Raw genomic sequence first — 25,575 nt, forward strand, 5'->3', positions numbered from 1 at the left:
AGAGGGACAGAGACAATGGGGCAGAAAGCTGTCAAAACAGACAGGAGCCAGTCTGTGCTGCAGGCCACAGGGCTGGGTGGGCTTCACATCCCATGCCCAGGGAGGCTGCAGAGGTGCCATGGAGGTGATGTGCTGCCCAGGGAGGTTGTTCCCATCCCCTGAGCCAGCCCTTGTGCTGCCACCTCACTCAGCACCATCGGCAGCTGCTTCCGTCTGGTGCTGAATTGCATGGCAGGGAGAGGGAGGGGTTTGGGTCCTGGGAGGGAAGCAGGGTTAGGGGTCAGCAGGACCTCAGCACAATTTTTGAGGGGAGCATACCCTCAAAAATTAATTTTCTGTAGGAAAAACATCAGTGTTTATTCAGTGGGGTTCTAGTGAGGAAAATTGCCAGCCACAGCTGAATTAAGTATTGCTAGCAGCTAATTGAAATGTTACATGTTTCAATTTGTCTGATTTCTTTCCAGTGAATGATGTTATTTATACAGTTTGTATATAGATAACGACAGACTATACAGAAAATGTAAAGATTGCTACCAATGATCATTAATATGTGAGAGCACTGACACAAATAAGGTATTTGGAAAGGCATGCCATCCTTCACGGCTAAATATTGAATAGAAAAACATATATAAAGGAACATTCTCACTCTCATTTAAAACTTTTTTTTAATCTTTTTAATTAAGGATTTTTGGGGTGTTTTTTTCTGGTAAAGAGGGATTTTGTTTTAAAACAAATACAGTTACCATATACTCCTGCTGCGGAAAACTGCATTTTTGTGTCCTTTCAGCCACATTGTTTCAAGGCCACCCAGTTCCCCTAGGAGGCTATAAACAGGGGAAGGATTTAAATCCTATTTTCTTTGTCAAGGATTTGGCAAGAACCCATATAGTAGGAAGCTGAGCACAGACAAAACCAAGTGAAAGGTGTCCTTTAATTCCCCAGCGGCTGCTAGAACAAAACCTGCTCCCAGCGGGGTCCTGGCTGGCCGCACCCAGGCTGGCTTGGAGGCTTCATTTCAACTGCTGAATTCGGTGTAGTTTAGTTAACCATGTTGAGATTAATTAATTAGCCCCTAGGAGTTAGTGCCCATAAACGTCACCCAAAGCAGAGAAGTGTGAATACGTTGAGGCTGTTAATTCACCCAAAAATGGCAGCTTGTAATCTAGGCAGAGGAAATTCAGTCTCTCCATCGGGATGACTGGCAGCTCCGACGCACTGTCGGGTTACTGCCTCTGTGACAACAAACTACATATCAATTTAACTTCTTAGCAATGCTTAAAAGAGCATCTTTTTATTTCAGTGAGGTAGCATTTAAAGTTGCTGTTAGGAAAAAAAATTGCCGTGGGGAAGACAAACATTGGCATTTGGAGAAAGAACAACGTAACTGGTGTGATACCTAGAAAACCTAGTAAATGTAGAGGAAAAAAGCTGTAACTTCATTAGAATGGCAGAATCTATTACAATTAACCACAACTATCTAAATAGGAGCTAATTTACTTATGTGAGCCAAAATTCTGTTAATTCATAGCCTATTGTAAGATGCAGAGTGAATTCGTACGTTTGTGTTCTGGTTTTAAGTACAGAATAAATGCACTATAATGAGCAGTTGACAAGATGTTAATTCTAAAATCTTTTGCCTAGATACAATAATATAGTCCATAACTGATGCAAGTTGACAATGGGAGGTGAAGTGTACTGTACAGCCTGCAAAGAGAAAACTTAATGGCAATGGAGGGAAGAGGAGATACTTGGCTTTCATGCTTCATACTGTATATTTTTTTCTGTTATATTTGTCATCTAAAGTGTCTTATATCTCTCTAAATGGTGTCTTTCTCTATATGTATAAATGAACAGATGCAGATAGAGCTCAAAAGCATGGCATGGATGAATTTATCTCTTCCAATCCCTGTAACTTTGACCACGCTTCACTCTTTGAGATGGTTCAGCGCCTCACTTTGGACCACAGACTTAATGATTCCTATTCTTGTCTGGCAAGTATATTCTTTGGTCTCTAGTGATATAACATCAAGCAGCAAAGTCAAAGCTAGTGCGACTGGGGGCTAATCCCCCTGTTGCTGGAAGATTGACTTCTGTTTACACCAGGTTTGAATTTGGCCCAGAGGTATTTTCTTTTGAGAGGCTGCCTGCAGTGAACTGACTGCTGTTCTTCTCCAGTCGCACTGTCTTTATCATTTCTGTTTGCAATGTTTAAAATGTTTCTTCCTGCAAAGAGAAACTCCAGTGTGGGAATGTGAAGTAGAGAGCAGTGTTTTGCAGCCTCCTGCACTGCCTTCCAGAGTCTTCTGGATGAAAGAACAGGGAAAAGATGACTGTCTGGTACCACCTCCCTTGTCAATGGAGTGCCACCAGGAATAACTGTGGCCCAGCTTTGTGTCTCTTTATGAGCAGGGGTCCCAAGCAGGTAACAGATGGGACTGAGTGTCTAACTGCAGTGCTGCTGCAGTCTGTCCATGCTCACATAGTTGCATGCCCATCCTGAGTATTCCCATGGTCAGCAGTTGCAGCTCTTTGCCCCCTGTAGGACAATGGCACTGAGATGTTCCAGGACAGCTTGTAGCCTTTGGCTGGGGTGCAGTGCTTGGGGGCTCTTAAATAAAAATAACCAATGAGCAATTAATTTTTAGCTGTTTCAGTGAGGAGGATGAAGAGGCTCTTAGTTTTTGAGAAAACAACAGGATGAATCCTTTCTAGAGCATCCTTAAACAGCAGACATGTCCGGAACATGGCATGGGACAGATTCTGACTTGCTGCCCTCCCACTGTTGCACAGGGTGGCACTGGGGTGTCATGGTGGGCTTCTTCAGCAGAAAGACCATGCTGTGCCAAGAGCCTTTGCCAGCTGTGCAGTCCCTGGAGCTCCTGAGTGCCTTGCTGTTAAAAGAAGCAGCCTGGGAACACAGCTGAGCAGTTGGCAAGGAGGCTGTCAGTCTCAAATCCTGCCCTCCATGTCCCCTAGCACCATGGTGCTCCTCTCACTGCCCTGCTCCTTGTACCACACACAAGGGCCAATCTCCTCTGAAGGACTGAGGTCCAGGAAATGCCACTAGCAGTTATGAATTGTCACCTTCCTAAGGAGAGGCAGGGCTAGGAGGAACAGTTGTGGACAACCCCTGAGGTAAGGATGGGGTGGGGGAAGGCTGCACTTTACCTGCAGATACCCAAGTGGTACAAGTAGGCTTGGTGGGAGCATTGTCAGACCTGCAGCAGGTTCCTCACTGGTTCCATCAAGGTCCTTGCTCTGGCAGGCAGTGACTTTGGCATGCAGCTTCTGCTCCCCACGCATGGCTGACCCTAGGAAGACCATCCCCATCCATGCATGTCTGAGAGGTTGGCTTGCTGCTGGTTTGTCTCTGTGCAGTCTTGGGCCTGGTGAGAAAGCTGTGGCCGTTGAACTAAACTCATGGAGAGGTGAGAGGCCATAACTGAAAATGTTTAACAATGTTTTTCTTCAAGAAACCCACCAGCTGCACTTCTGCTTGTTATGGAGATGTTTAGGCCCTTGCTAGAAGCTACCAGAGCGGTGGAGCTCCCCTCAGCACCAAGACTCATCCTCTTCAGAGTGGAGCATCCCCAATTAACCATCTTCTTTCAAATAACCCATTGCAGTGTTGTAAGGAACAGAATAATGGCCTGTGTTCACCTACGCTTGGTTTCACATGCTTCTTGAATTACTTTGCCATGTTTTTGTCCTGATTATGGTGTAAAAACAGAGTGCCCTCAAAAACTGCAAAGAGCTCCCACTATTCTTGCTGTGTCTTTGGAATGTTGCTGATAGCACTGTGCTGAGTTGGCTGGAGGAGCTGTGAGCCCGTGGTAAGCCTGCTCTGTCCACTGTGTGCCACTGGGCAATTCTTACTCCCTACAGGACATTCCGTGCAAGGTCCCACAGAGTTTTGCCTCGTCACACCTCTTGTCGTTTTCAAACGTAGACATGGAGGTGCCAGGGAAGACTTAGCCTGGCACAGAGGATAACTCAGCATTGCTTCCTTTCTGTGGAACCAGGTTAAACAACACTATTGTGAGCCCAGTCGCGGGCTGAGCCAGGCATCCCTAGGAAAACAAACAGCCTGGCTGACTCATCCCAGCCATGGCAGAAGTGATGTTTACTGGCAGAGAGCTCTGTGCTGGGGAGGGGGAAGAACACTTTCTGCAGAGCTTGCACAGGGGTCTTGCCCATCATCCTCAAATTGATAATACAGTCACACTCAGAGGATTTCCTGGACTTCTGAGGAGAGTATTTAGCTGTTCCAGCTTAGTATGGACCCTACCACGTGTGTGGGTCTTCATTCTTTTCACTTGGACATGTGTGTTGTTTCTGAAACTGCCCTCCAACTCTTCCCAAGACTTCCCTACCCACTGCCAGCATCCAGCTCACACAGCCATCTCTCTGCTGGAGCTGTATTGCCCATGATGTGTCAGCATTCGTATAATTTGTATTATACAGCCCAGCACGTACCACAGGAAGATCTTCAGAGTACCCAGCCTGAGATGATGTGAGGGAGTCAGGTTAAGAGATCCATGAAGCAGGCCACCAAGATTAAATTCTCTTCAATTTCCTATGATAAATAGGAAAATTCAGCTACTGAAATGTGTAATTTCCCTCACAAACTCTGGTTTTCTCAAAAGTTGCATTTGCCTTTAGACGACTGGCCTACGTGTCACGAACCCTGACCAAGCCTTGCTTTTCCCAGCTCCAGAGCTCCCCTGGCATTCCCTGCTGGTGCCTGGGACGTGTCTCCTTATCAGAGCAGTTCAGCCTGTTGAACACAGTCGGTGGAGTTCCTTGTGCTCTGAGCCCTTTCTCCATTGTCCCCTCCAGGTTTCCTCATGTCATAGGAGACAGTCTGTGAGGCCACACTGAGCTGCATCTATCTGCACTGGGGACAGACACCCCATGTGCTGGCAGCTGCGTTTGCCAGGCTGGCTGGGTGTCATCTTGTTGGGCCAGGCAAATCTTCACCCAGGAGCCAGGATCTGCCTGAAGATGTTGGGGATCTGTTTGAATACTGCTTTTCATCAAACCTTGGGGTTTTTTCTAGGGCTGTGGGGAGCAGCATTTAGTTGCTCCATTGGATCCCCATTCAGCAGCAAGTGTTTTATTTCCTACCTCTGCCATGCAAGGGAAGACCTCCTGGTCCTCCTGGGGCTCTGGGTCTGCTGCCTGTGCTCTCCTGAGGTCTGGGGCTCATCACTGAACCTCTGATCTCTGCTCATGCTTCCCCTCAAGGCACCATGGCAGCGATTATGGGTGTTTACCATCATCCCTTCTGTTCTCCTGAGAGCATCACAGACCCCAGCTCAGGGGAGCAATGTGGCATGCTCCATATCGCTGGGTTCAGCCTCTGCTTCCTTTGCCTCAGACTCTGATACTTGACTCCAGTGAAATCAGTGCCAGCCTTCCCATCACTGTCAGAAGAGCCAAGATTTCACCCCATAGGGAGAAATGAGTTCTTTCTTTGTACTAGGTGAATATAACAATTTCAGCTGCACTTCTACCCCTATATCCAAAAGGAGAGCAATCATGGCATTTCCATATTTTTACCATGCCTGTTCACCAAAGACTTACACGAAGAGAGACAAGAGATGGTCTAAGGATGTAACAAAAAGAACTCAGGAATCAAGCATAATACCACCAACCAAAAGCAGACAAAAATACCATCAAAAGTGGTGAAGGAAAATATACCCCTCCCAAAAAATAGCCTTCCAGAGGGCTGTCCCATCTGCATTGTTCTGTGTCTTCATTTTGAAATGTGCACTTCTAGTGATCCCAGCACTGTAGCTACTCCCTATATCTATCATTTTCCCCTCATTATTTTAATTCTTTTCTCAATCTGTTTTGGAGTTGGCCCAATAAGGATGAGCAAATCCTTCTCTATGTCTTTGAGCTCTTAATTGATATTTCTTCAACTCTTTTCAAAGCAGCTATTTTGGCATCTAGAAAAGATTTGGTGTCATCTGAGTGGTAGAAAATATATTTTAATCTTTCACAGCAGTGTTGTTTCTAAGATGTAGCATTTGGGGTAACAGATGGGGTGGCAAAGAAGTTGCCTATAGGGGCAGTGCTCTGCCTCAACTACTCTCCCGCCCGCTGCAGGAACTTTTCAATTAAACGATGAAAGATTTTGCAGCTTGATGCATTCCAGAGCTGCGTCTTAGCAATTGTTTAGCACCCAAATTTCCATGTAAATATTGACGATTTTGCAGCGTTTGAAAAGCAATCTATGAGATTATTCTTGTTCTCGTTAGCCCCTCTCCTGGAGACAGAGGCACGCTCCACTTTGGCTGTCCCAGGACCTTCACCAGAGCCATCCCCTTGTAGGGAAGGGCATCCTCCTTGGGAGTCTGGACGTTGCACCACAAGCCTTGTGTCACCAGCCCCTCAGGGTGATAGAAAGAAATGGTCTGAGCTTCCTGGATGTGTAAAGGAATCCTGCTCTTCAGCAGAGCTCCCCTTGTTTCTGTGCCGAGGAGCTGGGCGATGTCAGCGCCTGTCGCCAGCAGCACGCAATAAGGACAATGGGAAACGTCCCTTCCTGATACTGCAGAATTGCCTTTCTCCATCTGCAGGACATTCCTACCTGCCAGATGCAAGAGAAGTCATTTTTCAGTGTAATCCTCTGTCATCTTCCCCCAGATCAATCTTCCTGCTCCCGGCCAAGTGTACAATCCCATCCCCAGAATGAGACTACCGTTACACTCTGTTTAAATAACCAAGCCTTGTCATCTCTTAAAGGTGTCTTTTGCTTTGTATTTTTTTGCTAGGCACTGACATGAACTGGCCTAACTTTTCAGCATTTTAAATGACATTTCCCTTTAATGGTAGCATAATATGTTTTTGTTAATGGTTGCACTTACTATGTGTATGCTATGTTTGAGTGATGATGTGCAGACTGTATTGTTTGAGTGACCTCTCTCCTTTTTCCTTAATGTAGCCTTAGGTTTGTATTTCTTTTTATTAGAACAGTTGACCACTACACCTCCAAGTGTGATAGCCTTTGTATTTAATAACTTATATTTAAAATCAAGTCTCTTTATTTCTAAACAGGGCTGGTTTAGTCCTGGCCAGGTCTTTGTGCTAGATGAGTATTGTGCACGTAATGGAGTGAGAGGCTGTCACAGACATCTCTGCTACCTCAGAGATTTGCTAGAGCGCGCAGAAAACGGAGCTATGATTGACCCCACCTTACTTCACTACAGCTTTGCCTTTTGTGCATCACATGTTCATGGCAACAGGTAAGGAATTCTTCTTGGCTAGCAGTGCCCTGCCAACAAGAGATGACTTTGTCAAATACAGGTTTCCTTGGATAATGCACAACAGTCCCCAATTTGTTTTCACAGTGGATGTTTGGCAGCAGCACTTCTAGTGGCATAGTCGGTTTGTTTGTTTGTTTCATTGCTTGTTTAATGTAAGCAGTAAAAATGCACATAGAGGATCCAGAAATGAAGGTTTTTAACTTACTTGCCCAGGCACTTGCTAAGATGCAGTTCTGAACAAGATACAGTTGCAGTCCCTGTGACTGTCACGGGTTGAATAAATAGAAGTAAATGATACACTGTGCTGATTTAATTGCTGTGTGAGAGGATCTGACAAGTTGGAACAGTGAAATTTTCAGCAGTATCAAACTTCAGTGCTCAGAAGGGCTTTAAGCCCTTGGGCACCTATGGCTCATTTAAAGACCACGTGACATCAGTTCAGAAATTGCTTAGACATAACTGAAAATTTTATCTTGCTCTGTTACAAAGCAATTTCAGTTTCAGAAGAAGACAGTTCCTTTCTCTCAAATGTGACAAACCTTTGATGGGAGGAACTGGAGCTGCGTTCCCCCCCCGCCTCGTATATTCTCTTGACAGCTCTAGCATCTATTGCAGCTTCTTTTTCTGCTTTTTTTTCTGTTAATTTGTATTGTATACTTTGAAATATCACTTTGTATTTTACATATGTTGCTGAAGAAAGGGATGTTATAAAATAATTAGGTGTTTTCATATACCTCTGGTAAATACCACCCTGAATTACGACACACATTGCCCAGGTTTCACATTGCAAGGCTGTCGCTTGCTTTTGCAGTTACTTTCATACATCTTGTCATGGAAACCAAGTTTTGCTTCCTTAGTTTCTTTTTTAGTTCTGACTTTCCGTTGCTCATTCGTTCTTTCTTTGCCAATTGTTATATGATTTCAGTTGTTTCCTTTCAGCTTAATTTCCTTTTGTTTTATTTTGAGGTTTTTCATGCTTTCTTCTTATTTCTTTCACTTTTGCTGCCGGCCTTGCCCCCCACATTTCAATCATTCCCCCAAGCCAACTCATGGCAGAATTACTTGGTGGGTCACAGCCAAGTGCAGACGGTGAGGGGGGCAAAGCCTCTGCCGCTGAAACGGAGACAAAAAAGGATTCCAAAAAGGAGTCCAAAAAAAAGAAGGAGCCCAAAACCCAGCCGAATCCAGAGCCGAAAAGGTAAGCAAAAGTGTGCAGTGCACAGGAGTGTGTTGCAGAGGGCTCCTCAGTCACTGAGCACACTGGGCAGCTGCACCCCCACAGCTCAGGGAGACCTGGCTCCAGCATTCAGGTCACACGCTCTCCTGGGAGCTGGATAGCATTTGGGCACCCAAGTCCCGCAGGGGATCAGAGACTAAGGTTTTTAGATGTGTGTTTAGAAGATGGCTCACATGGTGTTCAGGGGATGGGACCAGCCAGTGAAAGTGGCTGCCCCATTGCCCTTTGTCCTAGGCAGGACTCAGCAGACAGCTAGTTTGGGAACAGGACTTGGCTCAAAGCCCATCTGGCCCATAAGAGAGAGGAGGTGGGATGCTCATCACAGCTACCCCATGTACCGCTGCCCAGGGTCCAGCAAAGCCAGGGCTGAAGCTTTCTCTTCATCAGGGTTGGTGGCAGGTGGTATCTGACGGTATGGGCCAAGGTTACAACCTCCCATTCCCTCTCCATGGGGCTGGAGAGTTTTGGGCTCAGGAAAATGTCATGCTTTCAAGCCAGTCCCCTGCTGCTCAGCTGTCCAGGGCTCTGTGTGGCTGCTGCACTGTATGAGGACCTGTCGGGCACTGTCAGAGGGACAATTTGGCCACGGATGGACTATTCCAGTCACTCATTTAAAATATTCCAAGAAAGGAATGAGGTGTCTTGCTGCGACTTAGTTGTCTTTAGCTGACAGTTGACTTCGCATCCGAAAGCTGAAGGTTCATGTTCCTTCTTGGTCTGTGCCGTCTCTCTGTTGCCTGGGGATTGCGGGAGGCTCTGTGTGGGAGCTGCAAGGCTGCAGCATTGCGTGTTCCCACCAAGGGCAGGCTCTGCTTAACACCCAGCAGTTTGCCATGGAGTCTGCGGGGTGCAGCGTCTGGCTTTTGCTACCAGAAGGTCACAGAAAGGGACCACAGGAGGTCTCGGAGGAAAACGCGACTGCTTATCTTCCGTGTCTACTCTAAGCGATCTGAATATCTGAGTGGAAGAGTCACGATTTCTTTTCAGAGAGCTGATGAGGCCACATGCATCGTGCATTTACGAGCTGGCTGGCAGAGAGCGATGGAAAGGCAGTATTTACCCGTGCAGTCCTTACTGGCAGTTGTGATGTGTGTAAAGCCGTGCTCGCCTTAGCTCTGTCCCTCCCTTCCACCTGCTGTGTCCATACATTGCTCATTGCCTTTCTGACTGGCCCTGCTCTCCCCAGGAAACTTACAGCTCATGGCTGAGCTGAAACTTTCTGTGTATAAGTTGTCAAGGTGGCAGACCTGTCCCAGGACCTGGCACAGCACCCAAAAGAACATCTTGGGGTGGCCATGTATTGCATTGTTGTTGGGATACACAGTGGTCTGGGAAAGACTGAGTTACAAGACATTTTTGTGTTTAACAAAGGCTTCTTTTTCCATCGAATCTGAAAAAGTGTTGATTTTCCTCATAAAGAAGAGTTCCTTCACTTTTAGACAGTAAACACTCCTGAATGGGTGGTTTAGCTTTCCCCAGGATGAAGTTGGCTGTCAGACAGAATATGCCACCCAGTAATGAAGGTCGAGCAGGGAGATAATTTCATGTGGCTATCAATCTCCTGTATTAGCAGCAGACAGTGATGGAGCTGAGGTGGGCTGTCTGTTTGTATCGTGTTTGCATAAGGTCAGGCAGCGAGACAACAGTCGCTCGCAGTCAGCGGGAAGTGCAGGCAGGCTGTGGATGCTGAGGACAGCCTGAAGGTCAAGGCTGACAGGATGACAGGTGTCAGTGTGGGGATGATGCCTCCTCGCCCGTCCGGCCCCCGCCTCGGCAGCGCTGCCGCGCGCAGCCAGGACGGGAGCAGAGAGGCTGCTGGTGGAAATGCAGCTCCAGCTTGGGGCTGGCCCTGTGGCTGCAGCAGGTGAAGTGGTCAAAATGGGATTTTGTGGACAGTTTGGAGCCCTGTTGCCTTACATGTCAGAGTTTGGTCTCCCCTCTCCTTTGGGCTCATGTATCTTATTCAGAGCCCTGGCATGATCTCTTCATACCAAGGTTGTACAACTCTGCAGTTTGCATGACAGCCCACTTAATTTTTCTTTTAATTTCATATTTTTCACTAGTAGAAATAGAGTTAAATGTAAATTACGTGCCCTAAGTTTCACCTCCTGAGACACCTGACTGTGCAAGTGCAGGGTGAGGAAAACAGGGTCTAGCAAGAGCAATATCCACATGATTTACTGTCCTTGGGTACTTGCTCTTCACTGAGATTGAGGAACTCAATACTTTTTAATTGTTGTGGTCATTCATTAGTTGATAATGAGTTTTGTCCACTGGGTATCACAGGAGGCCTTTTGCAAAGACCTAGCATTATGAAAAAATGTTATTTCTGATGTATTTACACAGGTGTCAGATAGTGAAGGCACAGAATTATCCAGACATCCAACAACACATGTCATATGTTTATTGATGTCTGTTTGCTTTTGGTACCTCCACTATGTTGCTTTTCTTTATCAAGAGTCCTCCAGAGAACTAGCAAAGGCAAGAGCAGGAATGGTTTTGAAAAGACATTGTGATCTGGAATAAAATCGTGAAAGGGTTTACATGGCCACCAAGATCTTTCCCTGCTTTCTCCCTGTTTTCACTGTCCTTATGTCGGAGAGCTGTGGCAGTACTGCCAGTGTTGTTTGACACACGGAGAAGTGATGTGTTAGAGGAGCCTCACTTCTTCCCTGTCTGCTCATGGGAGAAGTATTGCTCAACAAAAAGTTGAGCTCAGCTTTTCTAGGTCTAAAGTTAGTGCTTCAATCTTGAGCAGTGGCTCCTGTCCCTTGCAAAGAAGTGGCTTTCAGGAATGGACTTGGTTTCACTTGTGCTTTTTTTTTTTTTAATTTAGGCATAGAATAGCATTATTTTTAAATTTTAAAGTTAGCAATATGAAAATCTTTTTTTGTGCTTGTTAATCCTAAACTTTTAAAACTCAGACTTAAATATTGATCATTTGCATGCTTAATATTAGCAGACTGAGTTTATCAAAATCAGGATGCTGGACTGAATTCCCTCCAGTCTAATAACAACCAATTATCATAATCTTCTGCAAGTTGTTATGACTATTTACCTGGGGTTCAAGCAGCTACAAGTCTCTGTGTTAATTAATTTGGTATATTAGTGACTTCCCTTTCTTCTGTAAACTGTATTATATGGCCTCAAATTTGTTTTCAAGAAAAAGCATTTTTATTGACTAATGTTACCATTAGCTTTCATTACTGTTTTCACGACTGTAAACCCAGCAGAAACATGCTGTTGTCATAAACCTTCAGGAATTGAAAACTCTACATGACATACCTGCAATTTTCTCCATTGCATTGTAATTACATGTCTGGTCTGTTTCACATAATGATTTCCACACAGCTAGTTGAAACAAAATAAATACAGGATTATTTCTGTCCCTTAAGCACTATAAGCACTTTATCAGGATATCTTTGTGTGCTCCCCTAGAGCTCTGTGTTGGGTTTCTCATTCAGAGGCCCTGCCCTGGCTGCAGTAAGGCAGGTTCAGGCTGGCAGGGTGTGATGCCCTACCCTGTTGTGAGGCACCAGCTCCGTGTCCCATCCAGTGCCGCGCTCAGCCCGTGGTGACACAGCAGGTGCTCCCGCTGTATGTCGGATGGGATGCTCTGCCTGTGCTGAAGAGCTGGCTTGCCAGCCACCAGCAGGTCACCAGCTCAGTGCAGGAGGCTGACACGATTCATCACAATGGGTGTGGGATGGCAGGGCTCAGAAAGCACCCGGCGCAGTGCATCAGGGGTGTGGATGGCACACGAGAATCGATGAGCTGTGACTTGGCTCTGCACTGCGGCGTGGAGGAGAGCCCGAGCGAAGGGAAGGTAGGAGTTGGGAGATTAAAGGGTTCCCATGCTCAGCAGCACCTCACAGGCAGCTCGGGCAGAGCCCAGGAGCACTGGGGTGAACAAAGGGCTTCTCACTGATGTTTTCTGCACGTTGTGAGTCCCCAGAAGAAAGGGGAGATGGGGAAAATCGATGTTTGCTGAATACACTTTTTTCCTAGGGGTGTAGGCAGGTGGGCTCTTTCAGGTCTGGTCTGCTGGGGGAGATGTGAGAGGCAGCCGTGATCCTGCCCACATCCCCAGAGCCCGTCCTCGTGCAACCGGTGGGACTGTGCAGGCAACTCCTCCCGCGAGGATCCTGCGAAAGCCTCTCCTGACACATGCCGTCCAAGGCACTAATCATCGATGTTTACTGTATAGCTCATATGTGCTGCACCTGGCAACCAGCAAGGGAGCTGAAGGCAGCACGTGTTTTATATTTGAGTTGTTACTTAAAAAATCAAATTATTTGCATCAGTTTTTGACATTGTTTTTTTTCCCTTGGCTCTGCATGCCAGGGCTCACAGTGCGTGCAAAGATCTGTTTGCTACGTGTAAGCAATATTTTCCCCAGTTAAAAAAAAAAAAAGTGTAGACAAGTTAAACATAAAAGGTGTAAAAGATGATATGTCTTTTCATTTAGAAGCCGACGTGGTATTTCATGGAGGCTTATGTCAAAGAGATTAACGCGCTGGAGCTATACTGTATATTTATAATTGCATACAAATGCATGCTATTGCTTCATATATTAGTCTTTGTTAAAAAATCATTTTGATATATTTGTTTTAGCAGCATAACTAGCCCTGGGGGCACCGGGTATAATTAGAAAAGGGCATGGGGGGAGGCGGGACTTGTAGAATAAAGCAGTGGCCTTAGGATCACAGGTCCTAATTATAATTTATAATTAACCCCGGAATTTGCACAAACCATCTAAGCTAAACAAGGACTATCATTTTTGCTGTTTAAATTGCAACCCATTTTTTTTAATTTCACCACCTGCTTTGTTGATGTTGTTGTTTTTGTGGTTTAAAACTTAAAAACATGGGGGGATTAGGAAAGTGGCATTTAAAACTTTTCATATGAAATATTTACTGTGGGAATTTACTAGTTTAGAGCCAACACAGTGAATCTGCAGCAGAAGGAGTGATCTGAAACTTGTTTACTTATAATTAAAAATCTCGTTAGTTATTTTTCTTGCCTTTTTTGCCCTTCTGCTTCCCTCTCTGCCCACAGCTTCTGCCGTACACCTCAAGTCCCCGTGAGCAGGAGCTATAGAGAATTGGATGGAATTGTGTCTCCACACAGATGGAGACAGTATTGTTGTTTGTCCAACTGAATTCATAGACCCAAATCCATTTCGTCCCTTGTGCATTTGTATATACAATGTACATCCAAAACTTCTGTTCCACCCTTTTGCTCTCCTTTCACTTCTCATCACTGCTTCAGTACAATAGTGATGTGGCTGTGGATTGTGTGTGTGAGAACATCAGTTCCTGCAGCTTTGAGAGATGCTGCTCACTGGTGGAGTTGATGCTTCTGTACGTTAGATTTAGATCAGATCAAAGTTAAACTGGAGACCTTTGCTGAAAACAAAATTGCCAGTAAGCATCAGAATGAGCTGTGCAGCTTGAGCTTCTCCTGGGGATTTTTTCAGCCCCATCAGCCATGTACCGAAATTGTCTAGAGCACAGAAGTGAATCTTAAATTACAGTGATGCTAAGCTATATACCCTTTGTGTTCTTACAAAAGGGAAAATAAATATGTTCCCTCAGAAAGATTATATTTTCAAAGTATATTTGACTTGAATATTTAATTAGGTTTCAAAATTATCGAGCTAATAAATTAAGTGGAAGGCTTTGGGTAGTGTTTTTCCAGTTCTATCTATATCCTGCATTTGTCACTAATTAATGAGTTTCTAATGCTTCAGCTTCTGGGAAGATGAGCAACAAAGATTAACATAACTAGTAAATCCAAAGATGTGCAACTGGGTTATAGTATTTGAAATTTGACAAAAACATCAGAAGTATTATTATTTGTGACATGGCTCAAGATGGGGGATTGTGAGGAAAGCAAAGATGACAGAACTGGTGCTAACCACTGTGACAACAACTTGAAAAGCAGCCGACATGACATCTTTCCTATCATGCTGCCGAAAATGTCAACTTTGTGAAGGACAGTGAGAAAATGGTTTGCCGAAAATCTGAAAGGTAGATTCAAGAGATGCTCATCATGTCAGATGCAATATAGTCCACAGCTGGGTGAGAAAGGGAGTCCTTGCCATGGTGATGGCTCTCGCTTGGCAGGCCCTTCCAGACATCCACACTGCTCCAAAAATGGCTACAGCTGACCTGTAGATTGTCTCAAGTTTGCATGAGACATGAGGGTGGCTTGTGCTTAGACCCAGCATGGAGGGACAGGTGGCCAGAGCCACCGGGTTTGTGTCCTCCTGGCTCACAAGAAAGAGGAAGACCAAAGGATTCAGCTTTCCTTGTGTTTGTGTGTGTGTGTGTGTGTGTGTGTTTGTGAAAGACTTAGGGGCTTGGTTGGCATCCCTTCAAATGCTGTGATTTGAGCAAAAGCCACATCGGCCAGAGGTTTTCTCTCCAGAGCCTGCCCTATGTCTTTGTGTGGGTCAGTGATGCTTCCAGAGCTGCCACTACCTGGCCAGGACACACCTGATGCTGTCAGGTGAGCCCGTGCTGGGTGTCCCCCAAGAGTTATCACATGGTGAGTGCTCTGAGTACAGTGAGAAGCTGAGATTCATGTGAGAGGGCTGTGACCCAGCCCAAGCTGTCAGATGCTGCCCTTACATCTCACCAGTTGAGGCTATTGACCTAGCAAAAGGTAACACAATTTTCAGACCATTTCCAGTCCCACAGCAAATCACTGCCAGGGCAGGCACCTTTTACTCCCTCATTTGTCAGTGCAGATACAATTAACCCAGTGACACTCTGAGCTGTTGTGGGTACAGGGCAAGGACCAAATGCCAAAAGTCAAATGAGGGCTTCAACCCAGCACCTTAATATCTGGTATTTATTGTGGTCTGCCTTGAATTATCTCTCTCTGCCTGGGAGCAAACCAGGCACTGTGAGGTGCACAGCATCACAAAAGGCACGGACATCTCTATCTGAATATTAAATATTTTATGGAACTTTGCAATAAATTATATTAAGCATGTTAAGACATTAGATTTTGTTCAATATCTAATTTGGGGTTTTTTGTGCCTTGCTCATTTTTTCAAAATAACTGGTACTAATTAGTTACTAATGAGACCAGATCCATACTTCCAAAATTGTTTATGAAATGTGTTCCCCAACTGAGACATTTTATCCAAGTTTCAGCCTAAATCTTTTTTTCCTGTTTTTTTCCTTAATACACAACTGAATTTGGCAAATAATCAAAGAAAGATTCTGATTAAATGCTGTTTAACTTTAAATACATGCCCTGGTATTCAAGTATTTTTCTGTGTCCATGCTGCAAGTTTTATTTAATGTATATTTAGCTTTAAAATTTTGCAGTAAATATCATCTACGGTTTGCAAGTTCCTCTTCCCAAATGTTTTAATGGTTTATTCACCTGTGTTGGAATATCAGAGTTCATATTTATGATATTAAGAGCTTAGTAAATGTAGGGTCGAGGAGAAGTGATTGCACAGATTTTATAGATTTTAATTTTTTTATAGAATTTTTTTTTCTTTTTAAGTTTAGGGCCTTTGATTTTTTAAGAGGAAAATAAAGCCAACCAATTAACCCCTGACAGGAGGTTCATTAGAAGCTTTGTAATCCCTTGCCAAGTCTTTTGTAAAGCCAAACCAGTCTAGTACTGCGGATTTATGCAGCTTAAGCTGAACACTGGGGGAGGCCTTTAAGTAAGAACATTTGTTCAATTTTAAGATGTCTTACATTACCTCAAGATTGCCTGTGCCAGCAGAGTTGCCCAGGAGCACACAAATGCTGAGACTTTGCTCTGCAGCAGTGGAAGCAGAGCCAATGGTTGTGTGCCTGGCCGATGCCTTTGGTGGATGGGTGGATCAGACTCGCTCCCTCCTCGTGCCTGGGATGCTCTGCACGGCAGGTTTTGCCATGTGGGTGTGGGGGAGAAGGAGGGGATTGGGTGGGTTGGCACCAGCAGAGGTACAGGACAGAAAAGCACAGGGATCAGGGCATTATCCAGCCCCCAGGAAGAGCCTCAGCAGGGATTGTCTGCACACTGTGCTCCGTGAAAGATGAGAAATATCCCAAGGCAGCAGGACCTGGGTGTCACAACACACTCCTGTGCACTCCTCAAACAGAGGGGCATCAAGTAGTCTGAGAAAATTTGAGATGAATTGCATAATGTGTTCGTTTTTATAAATTAAAATTAAACTACTGAAGAGGCATTGCATTTCCAATGCAAAATGCATGTCACTCTTCAGGCACGTTTCAGCAGAGTGTATTGAAGACGGTTCACTTCAAGAAACCTCTATAATGGGGTGATTCAGCAGCTAGGAAAGAGTGCAGAATTTTATATTCTGTTTATATATATGTCATTGATATTCTTTTATACTGTGAATTGTGTTAAATTAGCAGCTGAATTTTTCTGGAGAAATTCGGTCCCTATTTTGCCAGCAACTGGCTCAATCCTGACATGAGAGGTGGCATTGCACTCCCTGCATATACCTGTTTTTGAGGGAAATCTGCTTTCCCCAACTTCTTTAATAATGAAAATAAGGGGGGGGGGTGGTGTCCACACCCAGATCATCACTGTGACAGAGGATACTTGTTTATTTGTTTATTTTTGATACTTTGGCAGCGGTGCTGCTGCAGCCACCCCTCTGTCGGCATGGCACATCCTCTGTCCCAGGTCTCCCAGTTGCTGAGGGTCCTTTTGGAAAGGACAGTGTGCTGTGGGATGAGGTCCCAGGGTGCTGAGGTGAGTCTGAGTCATTGTGGCATTTCTCCTGCAGGCCTGACGGGATAGGAACTGTGACCGTGGACGAGAAAGAGCGTTTCGAAGAGATCAAGGAGCGGCTCCGGGTGCTGCTGGAGAATCAGATCACACATTTCAGGTAAAGGCACAGAACCCAGGCTGAATGCGAGAGGAATGATTTCCTCACAGCTCCTTCCTATAAGCAGCAAAGCCAAAAGGCGGGTTTTGAATGCACACAGGAATTTTGCATAAGTGACACAGACCTACACAGGGCAGTGAAGCATGTTTATAGCTGGCGTGTGATTTTAAATATATATCCTTTAAAGGATATTTCAAACCATCTTGCTCCCATAGGCATGGTAAAGCTGTGGATTTTGTCTAAAATATAACAACAAAAAATCCCTTACCCTCTTATTTTTCTGTTCCTCTCTGCTCAGTTATAACCCATTTACCTTCTCCTTAGTATTGACAGGCAGGGCTTTCTGCAGGGATGTTACAATATGGAAAGATACCCCCCCAAAAAAAGAGATTAATAGCCCCCCAGCACACTGGTCAGGTCAGGAGGCTGTGCACGTCCACACACAGGTGGGTGGTGTGCATTACCTACACCCTGGTGCATTGCCAGGTGTCCAGCTAGAAATAAATGTCCTTTCCAGAGGGTCTTTTTTCCCCCCATCTTTAGAAGAAGATGGTATTATCTTTCTAAGGAGATTTAAAAACTCTCCAGGTGACACCCAGATTTAAGAAACTTCTAAAACTATTAACTTATTACTAACCCATATTCTCTTTTGCTACCTTAGTCTACACCCACAAAGCCTTTCAGAAAGTTACCCTATAGAAAGACCGCTCATTCCAGGCAGAGACTAGAGAATTGCTTGGACAGACATAGGAAAGCATCTTTATGGCTCAGGAAAGGTTTTCATGTGCACTTGGTCTAATGCTAAGCTGGTGTGCTTTTTCTAGGTACTGCTTCCCATTTGGCCGTCCAGAGGGTGCACTGAAAGCCACTCTGTCACTGCTGGAAAGGGTAAGCACAGAAACAGCAGAGAGTAATTAAATTGACCTGTTCTCATGTATCCTTCCATCTCAAAAAGCTTGAGGAGCTGTCAGCTTTGCACAGGACACGTAATTAATGATATCTTATGCTGAAATGTGGGGCTTAGGTGTGGTTGGTGTCTCCTGCTTCAGCTGAGAAGCAGGTGTGTAGCCTGACCACTAAAGGCACAATGTTCTGTGTCTGTGTTGTCAGGTAAGGGTGAGGGGTCTGCCTGGCAAAGATCCATGTCACAGACCCTTGGCAGCAATGCCTGGCTGCTGCTTGGTGAAATTCCCATCTTGAGGCAGACTCGTTCTCTCTGGATGTGTAAAACCTGCTCACCATGATCATCCTCCCCATCTCCACTCCAAAATTCCCATCTTGAGGCAGACTTGTTCTCTCTGGATGTGTAAAACCTGCTCACCATGATCATCCTCCCCATCTCCACTCCAAAATCCTTCCCACCTCTGCTAACCTACAGTATGGCCAAGTCCAGACCCAAACCCAAGTTAGTCACTAGAGCCTGGGAAGGGCAAAATGTTGCTTGGCACTGGGCAAGTTGTGATAGATAGATCTTAATGTCATACACAAAAAATCATCACAGACTTCAGGGCATGCCATACGGTGTAAATACAGAAGGGGAATAATACAGTCCCACATCTTAGGCTGGCCAAGGTGACCTTGTAGTGAGTCCTGTGATTGTACACATGCCCTGAGAGCCACACAGCACTAGTATAGGAATGGATGTTTGTGCTGGGGTTGGAGAAAAGCAGTTCTTTGTGCCACAACAAATCAGATTTTCTTGTGTCAAGGTTCTGATGAAAGACATAGTTACTCCGGTCCCTCAAGAGGAGGTAAAAACAGTCATCCGTAAATGCTTGGAGCAAGCAGCTCTAGTCAATTATACTCGACTATCAGAGTATGCCAAAATTGAAGGTAAGGCTCTTTCTTTCTGAAATTACAATTTTTCTTATGTTTCTAGGTGGCAACTTAGGTGGCTGGGAGCTCTTTAAAAAAAGCTCATTTGCTATTTACTCTCTTGTCGGTAAAACTTGTGATTCAGAATCATTTTTGTGGTGTTGGCATCGGAAGCAGTTAAGAATGGAAGCTATGCAAATCATTTCTTTTTCTGGAAAGGAGAGAGGAAACAGTTAAAAAGAACTGTAGCTTTTTTTCCTTTGATCGTTAGTGCATTTGGCCAGTGGTGTAGTATTCAGACTCACGTCGTGGTTTTAAAAAACAAATTGAAAAATACTTGGGATGTCATCTTTACAGCTGAAGGTATACTGCAGCTAATTGCTTGTGACACTTCAGGAGACAAATGAAAAATAAAAAGCTGAAAAACTGTTTGATCTATGTTTAATCATTTGTAGCCAATTTAAAATGTCTTTTTTTCTGGGTGTGTTTCATTGTCTTTGCAGTTTGCATTGCAGTCATTGATCAGTGATCCCATACTTGCATCGGATTTCTTTCTTGTCACTCTGAATCTGGCAAAGCTGATATTTTTGACCTTTTAAGTTATGGGAGAATAATAACCAGTGACCAGAGACACATGTAGCCATCAAAAAGACATTTTAAAGTTTGCTGGAGGATATGTGTTACTGAAGCTCTATGATTCAGTCGTTCTTTATATGTTATCAGTTTATGTTGGTACCTTGTTGGCTGCTGTTCCCAACTTCAAACTCCCACCCAACTTTTTCCAAGTTCCCAGTTACTTAAACCTGTGTCTTCCAGATGAATGGTATGTTCTGCTCTAGACTCTGGGTTTCTGTCGTGTGTGGTGTGAAGCTTTCCCACAGCCAAGATTATTGTTGTATGCTTATAGGACAATATTGAGAGGAGAAAAAAAAACCCCAAACTAAAACTCCCTCTGATTTGTTCTTCGTTCTTGTTTACATGAAAAATTGGGTTGTTATTATATGGCAAATTGTCCAGGTTCTGTACATGACATGTCCTCTCTTTTTCCATTTTTTTTCTGTCTAATGATGCAAATTGTGTACCAGTGGTAATGAATTCATTGTTATGCATCCAGTGAGAAACACTTAAGAATTGGGCACTAAAAGGATGTTTATCAACTCTTGACTTGGTAATGAGTGACAAAAATAGAGAAGCAACGAAGGTTTCATAAGCACTGTATTATCAGGCAATTTATCGAAGTACTCAACTTCAGAGGATACTTTAATTGGTGTATTCTGTAAAATGCAATGTTTAAATATTCTTGACAAGGATGGAGGACTGAGAATCAAAAACAGCTTTTCTGTTGATGGATGCTTCTACCCAGGGCTGGCTCCCTTAGGTTCTCTGTATAAATATCACTAACTCGTTGGTAAGATTTGCTCTCTTCTTTCAGATAAATCTATGCAAAAACAAACTTTATGATCTGTAAGTAAAAATGCATTCATTTCCAAAGTAGAACAGTTAGTGTGTATTTTTCCTTTTGTGCCTCAATTCTTCTTGGTTGTGTTAATTATCTGCCCTCTCTTTTTGCACTGTGACTTTTAGGTCTGGGAATACTTTGAAGCAACAAACCTATTTTTTTTCCAGCTGCCTTTTCAGAGAAATAGTTCATTCCACACTATCTGCTCTCTTCTGCTTTTCTCCTCCTTTATCTGTGATTGGCCACAGCCACTTTTTGATGCTTTTTCTACAAAAGTGGTTGTAACACCAATTTCCAAGCATGCTGGGATTGTTAATTTGAACAACCCAACATCCGCCAGCTGCATGCATCAGGTTTTCTCTCATGAGCATAGTCCACTGCATATTCAAATACTTCCTTAGAAGAGCAAATGACAAGTTTACCTTGCTGAGACACATTCCTCTTCACTGGACATGGCTTTGAAATCTTGCTTTTGAATGACATTTGAATAGCCACGTGTAAGGCACTTTTGTCAGAAATGCAGAACCAAATCAGTGGCAGCAGTGCTTAAGGCTATGCTTATGAAGAAATACCTGTGAAAGCCTTAGATACTGAAGGCTGAAATCCTTAGTATCTTGGAGCCTTAAACCAATGAAAATCTATTTCCCTCTATTCATGATGTTTTGATCATTATATTCTTGCAAACAGTTCAGAGCAAACCTCTAGAGTCATGGTCACAGCCTCTCTTGTGACTCATGGGCATGCTGAATGGTTAATCCAGTAGATCTCAAATTTTAACCCTCCTTTTTATTTTTCTTTCTTTTTTTTTTCTTCTTTTTATCCTGTGTGTATCCCAAAATACTCTGTGGCTTTCCTTTTAACCTGATATGAAGTTTTCCTCTGACCTATAGCCTGTAACCTCTTTACCTCTGACCTAAGCCTCTTGCATGCCCAAATCCTCTTTTATAGGGAAAAAGAGAGAAATGTATGAGCATCCTGTCTTCTGCTTGGCCTCTCAAGTGATGGATTTAACCATTCGTGAGTACCTACCACCCTCCTCTCCATGCTGTCCTCACTTTCTCTGTTCTCATTACCTCAAGAAAGTCCAGATCCAAACCAACTCACTCTCCTTGCTTCAAGTCTTTTAGCATTGGCTTGTCTGTTGCTTCTGTCTGTGAAACCCAGTGTGAGAAGTCCAGTCACTTTCTATCAGCCTAAACCAGGTTAGACAATTAACCCATCTGTTTGTGACAAACTCAGACTGTCTGTAAGTTTTTTCAGTTCTTCTTTATGTCCGTGACCTGAATGCATTTTTACTTTGCTTCTGTGTAACCCCAGTTTGTAAAGTGCTTGTCACTGGTACACAATCAAAAGGTAGCAGCTACATTGTGGAGAAGTGAGCTAGAGGTCAGATAAAGGACACTTGGAAAAAGCCATCCCTTTGCCTGCGTATAAAATCTTTACCCAATCCTGTGTATAAGATCGTATAAGGCTGTCCTTTCTCTGTACATCAGATCTTAATGTCTCCTGTCTGTTAGCTCTCAGCGAAAGGATGCACTCTACTTGCTCTCCTCCTCGATTTTTTTACTTACTCCTTTGCACTGAGCTCTGGAGGGGACACCCCGACCCTGCTGTCACTCGGAGATCCCCTCTGTGTCCTCAGAGCTCTCCCTCTCTGGTTTTCTATTTGTGCAGCGTTTTCTCTCCATGAAAGGAGCTTCCTTTGGTAACCCCACGCTCGGGGGGGCGGGGGGCGAGACGGGGCGACTTTTCTTTTTTTCAAATGTCATATATCACGCATAACTGGGGGGCTGTGCGGTCCACTTGCTCATTAATCCTGCATATCTGTTCTTGTTTCTCTCTTTTCTCTCCTTGTTGCTTTCTCTCTTTCATATAGAGAATCAAAAGGACGCAGGTGAACAATTGTATATGCATTATAAATTGTTAGGACTGTTGAGTTATATTTATTTTGTTTTCTATTTTCATAGCTCCTTAAGATATGTTCTCCTTCAGGCTGAAAATGGAGATGCATTGATACTTAAGGAGTTAATTTGTGCTGTCTACATAATCTCCTTTTCCTCCTTTCATAGAATAGAGTGTAGGTTAAAATACCCTGTAGAGATGTAGTGCCTTCTTAGGAGACAGTTGTAGAGGAGAATCTAGTCTTTGTAAAGAGAAGGTTTCTTGTTTTTCAAAAGAACTGCAGCTCATTTTGGGTGAAAAAATGTTGGTGATTTGGCCATTAATTTTCCACACCTAACAAGCACATTTATAAGTAAACTAACGTTCATTTTTGGTTTTCATACCTTCTGTTTTCTGCCCTGATGGGAGGACTGGGTTTTTCTTTATTTCTTTATTCCTATTTATTTGTTAATGTGTAAAAAACAATCTGGTGGGACAGAAGTCATGTTTGTCTCTCGTTTATAACCTGTGGTGACATGTAACAAGGCAAAGGCTCAGCTCAAGTGCACCTCTCTGCAAAAGGGATGGTGGAGCTCTGCAGCCCCTCTGCTCGTTTCTGTTGTATCCCAGAGTCCTAGTTCCAAAGTCCTTGAAACTTGAACTGTTCATTTCTTTTTGTGAGTAGATTGTTCTGTTTTGTGGGGAAAAAAAGAAAAAAAAACTGGTTGATTTCAGCTCTGTTTGCACAGGGAAATTGCTTTAGAAGAGCAGTACAAGAGGCTGGACCAGGTTCTGGCTCCCCCAGACCTTCTCAGCTCAAATTTGGCCCATAATCTATTGCCTCATAGTAAGATGAATTGTAAAAATCAATATTTAGAATATGGAGACTAATTTTTTCTTACATTTATGAAAGGTGCAAATAAACAAAAGTAAATAGAACAGTCCCAATTATTACCATTAACTGTAAATATTAGAGTGAGCACAGGCTGTTGTGCATTAAGCACAATAACTGCATGGAGCATCGTGCTTGCTGCAACAACCTGTCACATGCCTGCAGTTTAGAAGTTCAGAATGACATTCCTATGCCCCAGCTTGTTTAAAAATAATCTATTTCTTCCCAATGCTTGGAGCAAGTGGAAGGACACAGGGAGTTGTGACTCCTCTGCTTTGTGCCCACAAATCTCCCTTGGTTTTAAATAAAAAATTTCAGGCAAGGTCAGCAGGACTCACTTGAAACTGTTTCCTCAGCTTAAGTGGAGTCAAAAGTGACTGGGGTTTGGCCTGACTTTTTTATTTTGCCAGAAGCAAGAATAAAAATAATACCCTGAAAACAACTTCCTAAACACACAAGTGTTACCCTTTAGTTCTCCTTTCTCCTGAGAAATGTGGTCTCTTGCCTTGCATTAAAATATTGAAATAGAACATTAAACAGGGAATTGTGCTAAAAGAATTTAAAATAAATTACTTTAATTATTAACCAGACAAAGCTACAAACACTCAGATTAATAATTGTAACCTTTTAATAAATGTTCATTTATGTATACATAATTATTTTTAGAAAATAATAAGTTCTCCATCCCTTATGCACAGAGATCCCATGAACACAAGTGCCACTTGGCACTGCTGGAGTTGGGTACAGGCAGCTTCAGAGGTGGTGCCAGCCAAGGCAGGCTTGTCAGTTTGACAATTGATTGTGTTTGGTATAAGACTGGGGGGAGGGAGTTCAGTTTTCTGGCTGAGTAATTCTCATATTGCAGTTTAGGTTTGGTCTCTGTAAGGAGAGGTTTCTCGTGGTAGTGCTGAGTTGGTGCACAGAGATGAGCAGTGAAGGAGACAGATCTCACCTCGGTGCTTAGTGCCAGAGTGTGGGTGGCAGAGCAGTGGGACATCTCATGGAAAGTAGCAGGAGTGCAGAGGGATCTACTAAAGTCCTATTGCTCTCTCCCCAAGGCAAATTGAGCTATCCAAAAATACCAGGTTTTTGCTTGTCCAGCAGCAGCTCCATCCCCTGTGCAGGGAAGGAGTCTCCCAGGGCACCACACCTCGCCATGCTGCACGGCTGGCACACACTGTCCTTCCTGGGTGGCCTCCTGGGGAAGCTCAGCCTCAGTTGCAAACACACGCAGTGGTGATGCCAGGTGGGTGTGAAGCTGGAAACCACTCAGTTCAGGGGTCAGTGCTGCCCACAGGGCACTGAGGAGCAGCTGCAGTGCCTGTACAAAGGCAGACATCTCTCAGGTGCCTGTGTCAGGCTGGGGACCTGGGTGTCCCCATAGGAGAGGGACTGAGCATGGCAGCTGAGGCTGCACCAGCCCGAGCTGGCACCAGCCATGGAGCATCTGGGTGATACACTCACCCCAGCAGGCATGGAAGGCATCCTGCACCGAGGCAGCAGGAGCAGGAGAGCTTGGTTTCAGACTAGAGCAGCACAGCAGGTTGTTAAGGAGCAGTGCCATTTTCCAAGGCACTTGTACTGGCCCTTGTCACAGTCCCATGCTCACTTTACGTCACTCGCCTTCCCTATTTCTGGATCTCAGCCTGGGAAGCTCTGTGCACGTATCTGTAACTCAGCTGAGAAGCTGAGCTGCTTGTCAGTTGACCAGGTCTGAGGCAAGGAGAGGTCCTGTGTGATCTGTCAGCCCAACCCCTGCTGGCCAATCACTCCAGAGTTTGTGATAAATCACAAAGCTTAAAAAGAAAATAAAATTGCATTGTTTGAGTAAATAAAAATGTAAAATATATGAAAATATCCATCTTTGTGTGCAGGAGTGGAGGCTGAAGTCATTAGTAAATCCTATGCTTTATAGTCAGGCATGACTATAACCTGTATCCATGTGTGCTGAAATGCTGCTTTATTTGTTTCATTCCTTGAAGTGGCATTGGGCTGTATTCAACAAAGAATCGTTACACAGCTTTCAAGATTTTCCTCTTGACTTTTCAAAGGCAGTGTCTAAAACAGTACAAAGTTATTGCAAGAGCTTCAAAAATTCAGAGATCTGCATTCTGACATTTTCTTTCTATGAGTCTCTCACCAACT

General features: G+C 44.1%; 1 protein-coding gene across 2 annotated transcripts in view; it reads left to right on the top strand.

Annotated features, from left to right (window-relative positions):
• The window catches only part of CADPS (calcium dependent secretion activator), a 204,904-nt gene that overhangs the window by 116,943 nt on the left and 62,386 nt on the right, over positions 1 to 25,575 (top strand). For both annotated transcript variants that reach the window (XM_050979535.1, XM_050979536.1), the window contains exons 12-16: positions 1,855 to 1,991; positions 7,066 to 7,253; positions 17,282 to 17,383; positions 18,208 to 18,271; positions 19,093 to 19,216. In XM_050979535.1, coding sequence (XP_050835492.1) covers positions 1,855 to 1,991; positions 7,066 to 7,253; positions 17,282 to 17,383; positions 18,208 to 18,271; positions 19,093 to 19,216 — 615 coding nt within the window. The remainder of the gene's footprint in view (positions 1 to 1,854; positions 1,992 to 7,065; positions 7,254 to 17,281; positions 17,384 to 18,207; positions 18,272 to 19,092; positions 19,217 to 25,575) is intronic.

This window comes from Serinus canaria, chromosome 12 (genome assembly GCF_022539315.1).
Source record: "Serinus canaria isolate serCan28SL12 chromosome 12, serCan2020, whole genome shotgun sequence".
Lineage (NCBI taxonomy): Eukaryota > Metazoa > Chordata > Aves > Passeriformes > Fringillidae > Serinus > Serinus canaria.